The following is a 15,643-nucleotide window of genomic DNA, read 5'->3' on the forward strand; positions in this document are numbered from 1 at the left end:
ATAGCTGTTCAGATTTCATGTGCTAAAAAAGAATATTCTCAAATTAAGTCACAAAAGACACACTAAAATACACAGGACAAATAAGCCTCAAGAGAAAATATGGCTGAACAAAAATAATCGCAACTACATCATTTTATAACAAAAGAATTATAATGAAATGAAGTTCTCTCTTGACGATCTTCTCCAGCTATGCATGAAATGAAAAGTGTTTTCAACATACATCCAATTTCCAAAGTACAACATAACAAAACATTTAAATTTTCAGTTTATTTTGATTAGTTCTTAATCCTTTTTCCCCAAAACATTTTGGCACCAAATAAACTTTAGCTACAAATGGGGATTTTCCTTTGGGATTACCTGCATGACCAGGATTGCTAAAATAAGCCGAGGGGAAAAGGCTGATCGACAAGAACAACTACATAAACTATTAGTAAAACACTTCTAATCAAGAAATGAATTGGTACTTACCATTGTGTGCACACACTTAGATCAATGCCTGTCAGAGCCTTACAACAACGAATAGCAGTCTTAATCAACACAGAGGGATCTTTTTCTGGGTCTGGTCCATCCAACGAAGGAGACCAGTGGCCTCCAATGGCCATAGCTTCATCCTTGCCTTTCATGCCCACTAAAAACTAATTCAAAACAAAGAATCATTTACATATATTACACACCCTGTCAAATCACAAATAAGATACTTGAGAAGGAAAGGTACAAACCTTTCCAATACCATTTTTACTACCTCTGGTATCTGTCAGTCAAGGAAGAGTTCAGTTCATTGTGTTCCACACTGCATTTCAGCAATGGAATAGGATTTACACACATCATAACTCATCCTTTTAAAATATTTCTTCAGATAGAGTTCTTTTAAAGAAACAAGCTATAATTCAAACTTCAACATCCAAAGACACTGAATCCTATTACCACTAAGATTCTACTATGTTACGAATATAAAACATCAAAATGACTGTTGAACTAGTAGCGTACAAATAAGATATAGTCATAATCTGCAATGAGAAAAACATCTACATCATTAAATTCTGGGTGCCTTAATACTGAAATTAGTCATTAAACTAATCAACACATATTAAAATGTAGGGTTTTAGATTTTATATGTACAAAGTTACAGCTAAGCAAAGTGAATACATCTAAAGTTAAAACAAATGTGTCCTTTTACCTTAACAAGTCTAGCAGGATGTTGGAATCCATCTCGAAGTTCTTGTGGGTCTTCAGCAAGAGCACATGACTTATGATACAAATCTTCCATACTAGGGCTAGCCATCAGCATTACCTATTATAGTCAAATAATTCAATCCTGTCAAAAGTCTAAAGTAATGTGAAAAAATGAGAAGCACTACTAATTATCTTTACATATTAGATGTCTGAAATTTTTAAATAAAAATAGGAAGTAATACTATAGCAGAAATAGTATTAGATACCTCAGCCTCCCAAAGTGCTGGGATTACAGGCGTGAGCCACCACGCCAGGCCTAGATACCTTATAATTACTTAGTTTTAACTTTTGAAGGGATGCTTTTTCACTCAAACAATGCTTTAAACAAAACTGTAGACTATACATAATATACTGAATGTTTCCCTTAAGACTAACATTTAGTGCATTCATCTAACACTAAGTTTTAGCTGAGGCTACCAGAAGTCATACGACATTCCAAATATCTCATTAACATCAACTTTATCTTCACATTTTTATGAGGTTTAAAATGTTAGAATAACTTGTTTTACAGCTCAAGAGATGAGGCAAAGAGAGTTTAAATTAAATTATATAACCAAAATAGGATCGAGCAGTCAAGAAGAAAACAGGTATTCGGATCTACCTAACAAACACTTTCTGAAGGATAATTCTACATACCCTTTTATTATGAATAACTGCTAAGAAATTTAAGCTGCATATCACAGTTGAATACAAACCTTTGCACTGTATAAGTGGTCGGCATCTGGTGGATCAAGAATGGCCATATTTTTTTCTAAGGACTCTACTTCTCTGTGCATTACATAAAAATTGCAGTAATTTCCCAGCTGAAATGGTCTTGACAAAGGGAAAGCATCCACCCATGTAAACTGAGCATCAAAAAAGTCACTAGGTATATACAAATTCTGATAACGGCGCCTTAGTTCCATCATGTCACAACTGGGACTGAAAAACAGACATAAGTAGTGAGTAAAGAGCCTTAATAAAAAGGTTACACAAACATTCACTCGATTCTGAAGCAAATACAATTTCATATGGTAAAAAGCAAGCTGAAAAAGGACAAAGTCAGTTACCAATGAGCTACAGATTTGGATAGAGACATATGAAAATATTACTTTCAAATTTGTATGCTCAAAGCTTTCAATAAATAGTATTCTCAGTGTTATCTTTATTTCGTTACTTTTTGTTACAGAAGACCCTTTGAAATAACTTGAACCTCAGCTCCAGAAAAGATCTGTACAAAAGCAGGTTTTCCTCAGTTGGAACTGTGGATTACTTGAAGATTACGGTTCATGTTGAAAGGATACAAAACATCAATGAGAGTGGTACCAAATTAGTATTTCTGTATGCCCCTCAATCAGGTTTTCAGAGTGCGGAAAAACTATGTAACTTTTATTTTACTATAGTAAGTTCCTAGATCAAGCATACTTACATTCAAAATTAAATACAAAAATCCACACAAAAGGAAAATTCGTATGTTCCTTGGATTATCTGCACCTCCACACCCCTTTCTCTGTGAATGATTAAGATCCATACCTGATTAGTATGTATAGAGGGCATAAATTTCTTGTCTTTTAAGTCTCGCACTGATTTTTTAAAGGATCATTTCCTCTTTCCTAAGAAGTAGAGTTTTTAAAAGAGAGGAATTGAAAGGTCAATCTGGCAAAAGGTTAAGAGATGTCTGTTAAAAGTATAATGTAAGATGAAAAGACAACTACATTGTCTTTTTTAAAGACAACTAAAGGCAGAAGTATGAAAGATGAAGTAATCTACATGTAGAGATGTCTTTATGTGAAGTATAAAAATAAATACAGAGCAATAAACTTGTCAGATAATAGACTATTATCTACCTACCTATTTATCTATTTTATCTACAGACAGAATCTCTCTATCTATCCATCCATCTATCCATCCATTCATCCACCCATCCATCCATCCATCCAATCTACAGACAGAATCTTGCTCTGTCGCCCAGGCCAGAGTGCAATGTGGCATACTCATAGCTTGCTGTAACCTGAATTCCTAGGCTCAAGCAATCCTTCCATGTCAGCCTCCAAGTATTATAGCTAGGACTACTGGTGCACTACCACATGTGGTTAACTTCTACTTTTTGTAGAGGTGAGGTCTCACTATATGCCTAGGCTGGTCTCAAACTCCTGGCCTCAAGTGATTCTTCCACCTTGGCCTCTTAAAGTGCTGGATTACAGGTGTGAGCCACCAGTGCCAGGCCTGTAATTACACTTTATTTGGGTACGATTCTGCTGTCAAAATAATAAAAACGTGAAACAAGTATCTGAGTTTTGTTTTTAAGGAAGTGTTACAAAAAAAGAAAATATGTTTAATTGTTTCCCAGTTTCGCATCACCAGAATTTTTGAAGTCATGTTTTACCCCACAGGAGTAAAATTTATAATAAAACAAAAGATGTAAGTACAAATAAATCATTTCATGGGCATGAAGTTTCTTATAATCACATTAGTGTAAGAAAATCTTAATTTATACAACTACGAATGAGAAGTATGGAAACTTTAAAATCATTTTTACTTGCAAGAGATTCATTTTTTTTTTTTTTTTTTTGAGACAGAGTCTCACTCTGTCGCCCGGGCTGGAGTGCAGTGGCCGGTTCTCAGCTCACTGCAAGCTCCACCTTCCGGGTTTACGCCATTCTCCTGCCTCGGCCTCTGAGTAGCTGGGACTACAGGCGCCTGCCACCTCGCCCGGCTAGTCTTTTGTATTTTTTAGTAGAGACGGGGTTTCACCGTGTTAGCCAGGATGGTATCGATCTCCTGACCTCGTGATCCGCCCATCTCGGCCTCCCAAAGTGCTGGGATTACAGGCTTGAGCCACCGTGCCCGGCCGATGCAAGAGATCCATTTAATGTTCTGGGAATTTACTTCAACGTGGTAAAACTAAACTGTGAAGGTCTAATTTATTATTATTATTTTTCTTTTCTTTTTTTTTTTTTTTGAGACGGAGTCTCGCTTTGTCACCCAGGCTGGAGTGCAGTGGCGCCATCTCGGCTCACTGCAAGCTCCGCCTCCCGGGTTCACGCCATTCTCCTGCCTCAGCCTCCGAGTAGCTGGGACTACAGGCACGCACCACCATGCCCGGCTAATTTTTTGTATTTTTAGTAGAGACGGGGTTTCACCGTGTTAGCCACAATGGTCTCGATCTCCTAACCTTGTGATCCGCCCGCCTTGGCCTCCCAAAATGCTGGGATTACAGGCATGAGCCACCATGCCCGGCCTATTATTTTTCTTTATTTTTTGAGACAGAGTCTCCCTCTGTCGCCCAGGCTGGGTTGTAGTGGTGCAATCTCGGTTCACTGCAACCTCTGCCTTCCGGGTTCAAGTGATTCTCCTGCCTCAGCCTCCCAAGAAACTGGGATTACAGGCACTCACCACCATGTCCAACTAAGTTTTGTATTTTTTAGTAGAGTCGGGGTTTCACCATGTTGGCCAGGCTGGTCTTGAACTCCTGACCTCAAGTGATCTGCCCACCTCAGACTTCCAAAGTGCTGGGATTACAGGCATCAGCCACTGCACTTGGCCCCTGAAGGTCTAATTTAGAAGAAGCTAAATAGCTGTTCAATTTCATATCCTATGCATCAACGCTTCCCAAAAAAGCATTCAATATTGAGAACAGATGGGCTAAAATCAGAGTTCCCCTATTTAATATCTTTGAGGCTGTGAAAGCGGTGTTGGTTTCAACTGGTTTCTCTGAAATACGCAGACTACAGATTTTTAAGTATAAGAGTAAACAGCTATAAGAAGAAAACTAGTGTAAATGAAGAGTAGTTGCTGGGCCAGGTGTGGTGGCTCACGCCTATAATCTCAGCACTTTGGGAGGCTGAGGCGATTGGATCACCTGAGGCAAGGAGTTTGCGATCAGCCTGGCCAACATGGTGAAACCCTGTCTCTACTAAAAACACAAATTGAGTCGAGTGTGGTGGCACATTCCTGTAATCCCAGCTACTCGCGAGGCTAAGGCATGAGAATTGCTTGAACTCGGAAGGCAGAGGTTGCTGTGAGCCAAGATCACCCCATTGCTCTCCAGCCTGGGCAACAAGAGCGAAACTCCATCTCGAAGAAAAAAACAAAAAAAGAAGTAGGTGCTGATTTGACCATAAGTAAGAGTAAATGAATGCCAACTATGTAACATAATTAAGCAAAGTCACCAAGCAAAATTTTCTTGGCATTAAGTAGCTTGACTAAAATTCACCAGGTTACTAAATCTAGAACTGAATATATAGAAATTTTAATCACTGATAGGCAAGTATTATGAATGGTAATTATCACTCTGTTTAAACGTAATAATATCATCTTAGGCCACTGCATTGCATATAGCTATCTGCTTTTAGCTAAACAGCCTTGAACACTGCTTTTAATGATTTTCCTGTTTTACGGTCAATTTGTTTTTGTTTTTTTTTTTGAGGCGGAGTCTCGCTCTGTCGCCTGGGCTGGAGTGCAGTGGCCAGATCTCAGCTCACTACAAGCTCCGCCTCCTGGATTTACGCGCCATTCTCCTGCCTCAGCCTCCCGGGTAGCTGGGACTACAGGCGCCCACCACCTCACCTGGCTAGTTTTTGTATTTTTAGTAGAGACGAGGTTTCACCGTGTTAGCCAGGATGGTCTCGATCTCCTGACCTCGTGATCCGCCCGTCTCGGCCTCCCAAAGTGCTGGGATTACAGGCTTGAGCCACTGCACCCCGCCCAATTTGTTTTTTTTCCGTCTATTCATCTATTACCTAAGTTGCCACCACAACCCACCATTAATTTCTGAGACTATACAACTGCCACACAATGGGTTAAGTCCTTTGGATACCTGAACTAAACCTCACAATAATTCTGCTAGTTAATATTACCTTTTTTTTGCAGGTAAACATCAGAAATTCCTGGTAAGTTGGCCAGGTACAGTGACTCATACCTGTAATCCCAGCACTTTGGGAGGGCGAGGCAGGTGGATCGCTTGAGGTTAGGAGTTCGAAACAGCCTAGCCAACATGGTGAAACCCCATCCCTACTAAAAATACAAAAATTAGCTGGGTGTGGTGCTGAGCACCTGTAATCCCAGTTACTAGGGAGGCTGAGGCAGGAGAATAGCTTGAACCCAGGAGGTGGAGGCTGCAGTGAGCTGAGATCACAACACTGCACTCCAGCATGGGTGACAGAGTAAGACCCTGTCTCAAAAAAAAAAAAAAGAAAGAAAGAAAAAAGAAACTTCTAGTAATTTGTCATGACTTCTGATTCAAAAGGTGAATATATTTATATATATACATACACATACACTATACACGTGAATACATTATGTATGTGAATATATATGCATGTCTATGTTTCTATTATACTACATTGCCACAGCTAAACTTGAAATAATTGGTTTACTACTGTATTACTGCCTCATCACATACAATGGACTATACATGATCTTCAAGTTATCAGTAAGTCTAGATCTTAACTGATTCTAACTTTAGGGGAATAACTTTATGACAGAGGAATTTCCTTGAGGGGCTGTCTTTTTCAATACCAGTCGATTCCTTCATGGGGATATAAAAATAATGCAGCATTGTAGAGAATTAAGTTATTTCAAATTGCATTTCTGCCCTTACATGAAGAACACTAACTGTTGGGAAATCAATGTTGCAAGAAAAATATCTCTGTAACATATTCTGTCAAATTACATGAAATTCGTAACTCAAGAAAACAATGGGTGGAGAATAACCTACCAATCTAAAGAAAACTTTGAAAACTGAACTGTGTAACGTGGAACAACACGTCGAACTCTCCGAGGTGATCGTTCTCGCTCTCTTCGTGGAGATCTTTCCCGGGAACGTTTCCTCTGAGGTGATCTTTCTCTGGATCTACGTCTTTCTCTCTCTCTTTCACGACTGAAAACAAATTTTTCTAAAATTACTAATATTTCTAATATTATGGAAAAGCTCTTCAACAAAGTAGAGTAGGTAATATAAGCAAGATTCCACAGTATATTTAACTTTTTAAAAATTGTAGTAAAATAGACATAACACAAAATTTAGCATTTTAAAATTTTATATTATAAGCACATAGTTCAGTGGCATTAACTATGCTTACACTGTTATACAACCACTGCCACCATCCACAGTATACTTTAGAAAATATACCTTCGATCATCTTTTCTGTTAGGCACTTGATCCCCTCTGTCATTTCTTCCTGAAAATCGGGATGGGGGATCTAATCGTCGTGCTGGTTGTGGCTGTGAAACTATACGAACAGGAGGCTGCAATAAACCAGCTTTAAAAAATAAAAGAAAAAAATGTTTAGCGTGTCTAAACAAAGTTCAAAAGTACCTGATAAAATTAGATGAACAAAGTTAAATAACTGACAGTCACTAAAATTGTCTTTTCAAAGTTGGCCTGTTAATATATATTTTCAAATAATAGGTACTGGCCGGGTGCAGTAGCTCAGGCCTGTAATCCCAGCTCTTTGGGAGGCCGAGGCGGGTGGATCACCTCAAGTCAGGAGTTTGAGACGAGCCTGGCCGACATGGTGAAACCCCATCTCTACTAAAAATGCATAAATTACCTGGGAGTGGTGGTGGGTGCCTGTAATACCAGCTAATCAGGAGCCTCAGGCAGGAGAATCACTTGAACCCAAGAGACGAGGCTGCAGTGAGCTGAGATCATACCACTGCACTCCAGCCTGGGCGGCAGAAGCAAAACTGTGTCTCAAAAAAAAAAAAAAGGTACTGTCAGGTCAGGCACGGTGGCTCACACCTGTAAGTCCAGCACTTTGGGAGGCAGAGGCGGGTGGATCACGAGGTCAGGAGTTCCAGATCAGCCTGGCCAATATGGTGAAATCCCGTCTTTACTAAAAATACAAAAAAATTAGCCAGGCATGGTGGCGCGTTCCTGTAATCCCAGCTACTCAGGAGGCTGAGGCAGGACAATCACTTGAACCCAGAAGGCGGAGGTTGCAGTGAGCCGAGATCGTGCTACTCAACTCCAACCTGGGTGACAGGGCGAGACACACTCTGTCAAAAAAAAAAAATTACCTTTTTTTTTTGAGACAGGGTCTCACTCTATTGCCCCAGTTGGAGTGCAGTAGTGCAATCATGGCTTACTGCAGCCTCACCTCCCAGTCTCAAGCAATCTTCCCATCTCAACATCCAAAGCAGCTGGGACATAGGCATGCACCACTAAACCCAGCTAATTTTCTAAAAAATTTCTTTGAGGAGACGGGGTCTCCCTATGTTGCCCAGGTGGGGCACTATCTTGACGAATTCTTCCCACTATTGAAAATCAACAATTTCATTTTGAAATAGTATAAATATTTCCAGGTAGGAATAGTGCAAATTTACCTTCTTTACTACAATGCACACTTAATTTATGGAAAGATGTATAATATATGCAAAGTTGTAAGTATTTTAGACAGAGTAACTAGAACAAGTAACTAAGTCCTTTACAACATAGATTAAAATACTCATTCCCCCTTTCAACATCTGATCACGCCATAAGGACTAAAAAATGTGTTTTTCTTTAAAATTTGCTCAACCTCAGTAGAATGATTCACATAAAACATCTCTAAAGTAGACAGAACTATTACACATCACAGAAAATAAACACAAGCACAAATAATTTCATTCTTCCCAACTGAAAACATGATATATGAGATCCCACATCTCTCCACTAGAACAGTTTTCTGATGCTGGTCTATGACAATGATATTAATTCCTAGTAGGAAGCCTAGTATGGTGATCATCTGAATTACTGCTCTGCAGTTTGTAGCAGGAAAAAAATCTCTCCACTACTATGTTTCCTAAAAAATTTGTTCAGTATGGTCTGATTTTTATTATGAATGGAAAAATGTGTATGTCAGTAGGATTCTTATGCATTGTTATGCTCATCTCCCTTTTCATGTCCCTGTCATCCCAGAAACATATAGGGAGTTTTCAATTTTGGAACACCCTCACTGGGACATCTCCTTTAAGAAATACTCAATGGGGAACTGTAAAAATGACACAGGAGAGGCCGGGCGTGGTGACTCAGGCCTGTAATCCCAGCACTTTGGGAGGCCAAGGTGGGCAGATCATGAGGTCAGGAGAGCAAGACCATCCTGGCTAACATGGTGAAACCCCAACTCTACTAAAAAAATAAAAAATACAAAAATTAGCCAGGGGTGGTGGCAGGCGCCTATAGTCCCAGCTACTCGGGAGGCTGAGGCAGGAGAATGGCGTGAACCCAGGAGGCAGAGCTTGCAGCAAACTGAGATAACGCCACTGCACTCCAGCCTTGGCGACAGAGCAAGACTCCATCTCAAAAATAAAAAGACACAGGAGTCAGCTTGAAAAAATTCTTACAAACTATACATATAAAGGATCAAAAATAAAACAACTGAATATAAAACAATGGATAAATAAAAAAGCCATGAGGCCAAAGTAAACAAAGAAAAGACCTAACATAAAGCAAAAATTGGATGCAGTAAGAAGGATGAATAAGCCAGGCACGGTGGCTCATGCTTGTAATCCCAGCACTCTGGGAACCTGAGGGGAGTGGATCATCTGAAAGTCAGGAGTTCAAGACCAGCTTGGCGAACATGGTGAAACCTCGTCTCTACTAAAACTACAAAAAATTAGCCAGGCACGATGGCAGGCACCTGTAATCCCAGCTACTCAGGAGGTTGAGGCAGGAGAATCACTTGAAGCCAGAAGCGGAGGTTGCAGTGAGCCGAGATCTTGTCACTGCACTCCAGCCTGGGTGACAAGAGCAAAACTTTGCCTCAAAAAAAAAAAAAACAACAAAACAAAACAAAAAAAGGATGATTATAAAAAGCATCATTTAGAAATTCTTGGCCGGGCTGGGCGCAGTGGGTCACATTTGTAATCCCAGCACTTCGGGAGGCCAAGGCGGGTGGATTACCTGAGGTCAGGAGTTTGAGACCGGCCTGGCCAACATGGTGAAACCCTATCTCTACTAAAAACACAAAAAATTAGCTGGGCGTGTTGGCGGACACCTGTAATCCCAACTACTCCGGAGGCGGAGGTTGTGGTGAGCCAAGATCGCACCACTGCACTCCAGCCTGGGCAACAAGAGCAAAACTCCATCTCAAAAAAAAAAAAGTCTCACACACAAAATGTCATAAAAGTAGAATCACACATTATGTTCGAAACCAAACAAGGATGCATACTTACAGAATAAAACTATTATCAAAAAAAACGAGTTACAAATGGTTGTTGTGCAATTTGTGAGACAGGGTCTTGTTCTGTCACCCAGGCTGGAGTGCAGTTGTGCAATCTTGCCTCACTGCAACCTCCGCCCGCTGGGCTCAAGTGATCCTTCCACATCAGCCTGTGTACACCACCACGCCTGGCTATTTTTTGGATTTTTAGTAGAGATGGGGTCTCACCATGTTGCCCAGGCTGATCTCGAACACCTGAGCTCAAGCAATCCGTCCACCTCAGTCTCCCAAAGTGCTGGGATTACAGGTGTGAGCCACTGCCCTGCTACCAGACACAATGTTGTATTTTTTTTACCTGAGTAGTGATCACATAGGTGTTCATTAAATAACTCATTACACTGTAATCTGTCATTTTGCTATGTATCATCATTTACAATAACAAAGAAAATGCAGGCTGGGAGCAGTGTCTCACACCTGTAATCTCGGCACTTTCGGAGGCCAAGACAGGCAGATTACTTGAGTCCAGGAGTTCAAGACCAGCTCGGGCAACATGGCAAAACCCTGCCTCTACAAAAAAGTACAAAAATTAGAGGGGGGCTGAGACGGGAGGACTGCTTAAGGCCAGGAGGTCGAGGCTGTAGTGAGCTGAAATCACACCACTGCACCCATGCCTGAGTGACAGAGCGATACCTTGTCTCCAAAAAAGAAAATGCAGCCTGGGCATCATGGTGAAACCCCGTCTCTACAAAAGATATAACAATTAGGCTGGCAGGGTGGCGCGCACCTGTAGTCCCAGCTACTCAGGGAAGCTGAGGTAGCAGGATCACTTGAGCCGGGGAGGTGGAGGTTGCAGTGAGCCAAGATTACACCACTGCACTCTAGCCTTGGTGACAGAGAGAAACCCTGCCTCAAAAAAAAAAAAAAAAAGAACATGTCACAATTACATTTTTTAATGCCAATTAAGTAGGCTTCTTTAAGCTAAGGCTAACTGTCATCTTTTTCTCTTTTTTTTTGAGACAGTTTCGCTGTTATCACCCAGACTGGAGTGCAATGGAGTGATCAGGGCTAACTGTAAACTCTGCCTCCTGGGTTCAAGTGATTCTCCTGCCTCAGTCTCCAGAGTAGCTGTGGTTACAGGCGCCTGCCACCACGAGCCAGTTAATTTTTGTATTTTTCCAAAAGTGCTGGGATTACGGTGTGAGCCACCGCACCCAGCCCTATGTATCATTTTAAACACTGTTTTTATAAGAACACATCTGGACCCGGTGCGGTGGCTCATGCCTGTAATCCCAGCACTTGGGGAGGCCAAAGTGGGCGGAAAACTTGAAGTCAGGAGTTCGAGACCAGCCTGGCGAACGTGGAGAAACCCTGTATCTACTAAAAATACAAAAATTTGCCGGGAATGGTGGCATATGCCTATAGTCCCAGCTACTTGGGAGGCTGAGGCAGGAGAATAGCTTGAACCTGGGAGGTTGAGGTTGCAGTGAGCCCAGATTGCACCACTCCAGCCTGGGTGACAGAGTGAAAAAGAACACATCTGGAGTTTCAATCAATTGGCAAAAAAACGGCCGGGTGCGGTGGCTCAAGCCTGTAATCCTAGCACTTTGGGAGGCCGAGACGGGCAGATCACGAGGTCAGGAGATCGAGACCATCCTGGCTAACACGGTGAAACTCCGTCTCTACAAAGGTGGCGGGCGCCTGTAGTCCCAGCTACTCGGGAGGCTGAGGCAGGAGAATGGCGTAAACCCGGGAGGCGGAGCTTGCAGTGAGCTGAGATCCGGCCACTGCACTCCAGTCTGGGCGACAGAGCGAGACTCCGCCTCAAAAAAAAAAAAAAAAATTGGCAAAAAAACTTTAAACTCAGCAAATTCATTTGATGCGGTATGCTTTATTTTTATTATTATTTTTTTTTTGAGACGGAGTTTCACTCCGTCACCCGGGCTGGAGTGCAGTGGCCAGATCTCAGCTCACTGCAAGCTCCGCCTCCCAGGTTTACGCCATTGTCCTGCCTCAGCCTCCCGAGTAGCTGGGACTGCAGGCGCCCACCACTTTGCCCGGCTAGTTTTTTGTATTTTTTAGTAGAGATGGGGTTTCACCATGTTAGCCAGGATGGTCTCGATCTCCTGACCTCGTGATCCGCCCGTCTTGGCCTCCCAAAGCGCTGGGATTACAGGCTTGAGCCACCGCGCCCGGCCAGATGTGGTATGGTTTAATAAGTAATTTAATAGTTTTGATATTTAAGTCCACAAGGGTGTATCTTTCAATTTCTTATCACTAAGAGAAAAAAAAAATACTTCCACGTAGCTATGGAAGTAGATGTGTCCTATTCAGGATTTTTTAGGCTTCAAGTTTTCTTGAAATCCCTACCTATTTTTGAAATTAAAAGCACAGTTATTATTAACAACTAAAAAGTTACATATTCGTCTGAAACAAAAGCAAAGATACCTTTCTGCTGAGGCTGCTGTAATAAGGGCTGTGGTTGAGTCTGCAATAGTGGTGTAATAGAAGCTGCTGAAATCTGTGCCTGCAGCAATGACTGGGGCTGGGGCTGAGTTTGAACACCAAATGTTGTCTGTGGTGCAATTGGCTGAAGTACAGCAGGAGGAGTTTTCAGTAACGGCTGGGTTTGCGACTGATTCTTCAATTAAAAAATGAAAGAATAAGAAAAAAAAAACTTGTGAATTAGAAGACTCACTTACCAAGCTTCTATTAATACCTAACTCAATATTTTCTGTACCTGATTTGGTAGTGTTTGAATTCTCTGTGCATTCCATTTAAAAGGCATATTAGGATTATAAGTAGCTTCAACCAATACTCTGTCACCTACTTGGGGGGTTTTCCCTTTGACAGCACTGTAAAAAAAAGAAAAAAAAAAGTTAAATATAAATACAATTAAAATAGATTTCTCCCCAAAATGATTTACATAGTTAGTACTTTAAAGTAAACCGTATTTAAAAAAAAAATAAACAGTAAACTATATCAGAAACGGAAGTCTGGAAAGCTCTTTAAAAAGATGGGGCCGGGTGCGGTGTGGTTCATGCCTGTAATCCCAGCACTTTGGGAGGCTGAGACACGCGAGTCACTTGAGGTCAGGAATTCAAGATCACCCTGGTCAACATGGTGAAACCTTGTCTCTAGTAATAATACAAAAATTAGCCAAGCGTAGTGGCGCACACCTGTAATCTCAACTACTCAAGAGGCTGAGGCAGGAGAATTACTTGAACCCGGGTGGTGGAGGTTCCAGTAAGCTGAGATCGTGCCACTGCATTCCAGCCTGGGTGACAGACGAGACTCGGTTTCAAACAAAAATAAATAAATAAAATAAAATAAAATAACAATAAAAAGTAGTTGGGGGATGGGAGCAGTAGAACATGCCTGTAATCTCAGCACTTTAGGAAGCCAAGATAAGCAGATCACTTAAGGAGTCCAACACCAGCCTGGCTAACATGGTGAAACCCCATCTCTACTAAAAATACAAACATTAGCTGGGTACGAATCGCCCGTACCCAAGAGACGGAGGTGGCAGTGAGCTAATATCGCACCACCGAACTACAGCCTGGGCAAGAGTGAGACTCATCTCAAAAAAAGTAATAAAAGAGGCCGGGCGCAGTGGCTCACCCTGTAATCTCAACACTTTGGGAGACTAAGGCAGGTGGATCATGAGGTCAGGAGTTCAAGACCAGTCTGGTCAAGATGGCGAAACCCCATCCCTACTAAAAATACAAAAATTAGCTGGGCGTGGTGGCAGGAGTAATCCCAGCTATTTGGGAGGCTGAGGCAGAAGAATCGCTTGAACCTGGGAGGCAGAGGTTGCAGTGAGCCAATATTGCGCCACTGCACTGCAGCCTAGGCGACAGAGTGATACTCCATCTCAAAATAAATTAATTAAAATTTTAAAAATAAAAAAATAAGAAAAAGTAAAAGTAGACGGCCAGGTACAGTGGCTCATGCCTCTAATGCCGTAACTTTAAAAACCAAACGGATCACTTGAGATCAAGAGTTCAAGACCAGCTTGGGCAACATTGTGAGATCACATTTCTACAAAAAGTTTAAAAATTAGTCTTTATGTCTAGATCTGAAGAAAAAGGAAAAAAAAAATAGTTGCCGGGCGTGGTGGTTCACGGCTATAATCCCAGCACTTTGGGAGGCTGAGGCAGGTGGATCACCTGAGGTCAGAAGTTCACAACCAGCCTGGTCAACGTGGTGAAACCCCATCCCTACTAAATATACAAAAATTAGCTGGGCATGGTGGCAGGCACCTGTAATCCCAGCTACTCAGGAGGCTGAGGCAGGAGAATCATTTGAAGCTGGGAGGTGGAGGTTGCAGTGAGCTGAGGTTGCACTCCAACCTGGGCAACAAAAGCAAAATTTGCTCTCAAAAAAAAAAAAAAAGTTGGGCGTGGTAGCGTGGACCTAGAGTCCCAGCTACTTGAGAGGCTGAAGCAGGAGGATCCCTTGAACCCGGGAATTTGAGGCTGCAGTGAGCTATGACTGCACTTCTGGACCCCAGCCTGGGCAAAAGAGCAAGACCCCATCTCAAAAAATAAAATAAAAAGGGCCGAGCATGGTGGCTCACGCCTGTAATCCCAGGACTTTGGGAGGCCGAGATGGGTGGATCACAAGGTCAGCAGTTCGAGACCAGCCTGACCAACATGGTGAAACCCCGTCTCTACTAAAAATAAAAAAAAATTAGCCAGGCGTGGTGGCGGGCACCTGTAATCCTAGCACTTTGGGAAGCTGAGGCAGGTGGATCACTTGTGGTCAGGAGTTTAAGACTGATCTGGCCAACATGGTGAAATCCCATTCTCTAATAAAGATACAAAATTAGCCGAGTGTGGTGATGCATGCCTGTCATCCCAGCTACTCTAAAGGCTGAGGCAAGAAAACTGCTTGAACCCAGGAGGCAGAGGCTGCAGTGAGTCGACAGATTGCACGACTGTGTCCAGCCTGGGCTACATATAATTTCTGCCACAACTAAACAGGTGTTTTATGGTAAATGCAAGAAGCCATATGACAAGACATAATTAAGTTTACCTAAGCTGAAAGAATACATCTTCATCCACAAATCCAAATGTATCATGTAGTTTTGTAACCACTCCTGTGAAAACACGCTGTTTCTGAGGCTGGGTTTGCTGTTGACTGGACCTTGGTGTTGGATATGATACAGTTATTTGTGCTGTTGGCTGAGGAGTAGATAGGCTAAGGCTTGTAGGCAGTGCAACAGCTGGCTATAAAACAAAATCAACATCAAATTAAGGCAATGATTTGAAATCACCTAAAAACTC

The 15,643-nt window shown here is 41.8% G+C and overlaps 1 protein-coding gene and 1 non-coding gene across 14 annotated transcripts in view; both read right to left on the minus strand.

The window, feature by feature from the left end:
* Positions 1–15,643, minus strand: part of CCAR1 (cell division cycle and apoptosis regulator 1) — a 79,737-nt gene that overhangs the window by 36,625 nt on the left and 27,469 nt on the right. For all 13 annotated transcript variants that reach the window (XM_033209872.1, XM_033209876.1, XM_033209879.1 and 10 more), the window contains 8 exons: positions 15,393–15,586; positions 13,096–13,210; positions 12,804–12,996; positions 7,346–7,475; positions 6,932–7,093; positions 1,929–2,154; positions 1,178–1,291; positions 469–635 (listed from right to left, as the gene is read on the minus strand). In XM_033209872.1, the coding sequence (XP_033065763.1) occupies positions 469–635; positions 1,178–1,291; positions 1,929–2,154; positions 6,932–7,093; positions 7,346–7,475; positions 12,804–12,996; positions 13,096–13,210; positions 15,393–15,586 (1,301 nt within the window). The remainder of the gene's footprint in view (positions 1–468; positions 636–1,177; positions 1,292–1,928; positions 2,155–6,931; positions 7,094–7,345; positions 7,476–12,803; positions 12,997–13,095; positions 13,211–15,392; positions 15,587–15,643) is intronic.
* On the minus strand, positions 767–833 carry LOC117082912. The gene has a single exon (XR_004436836.1). It is a non-coding gene; the product is annotated as a small nucleolar RNA SNORD98 (small nucleolar RNA).

This window comes from Trachypithecus francoisi, unplaced genomic scaffold, assembly GCF_009764315.1.
Source record: "Trachypithecus francoisi isolate TF-2019V2 unplaced genomic scaffold, Tfra_2.0 Lachesis_group9, whole genome shotgun sequence".
NCBI classification, from domain to species: Eukaryota; Metazoa; Chordata; class Mammalia; order Primates; family Cercopithecidae; genus Trachypithecus; species Trachypithecus francoisi.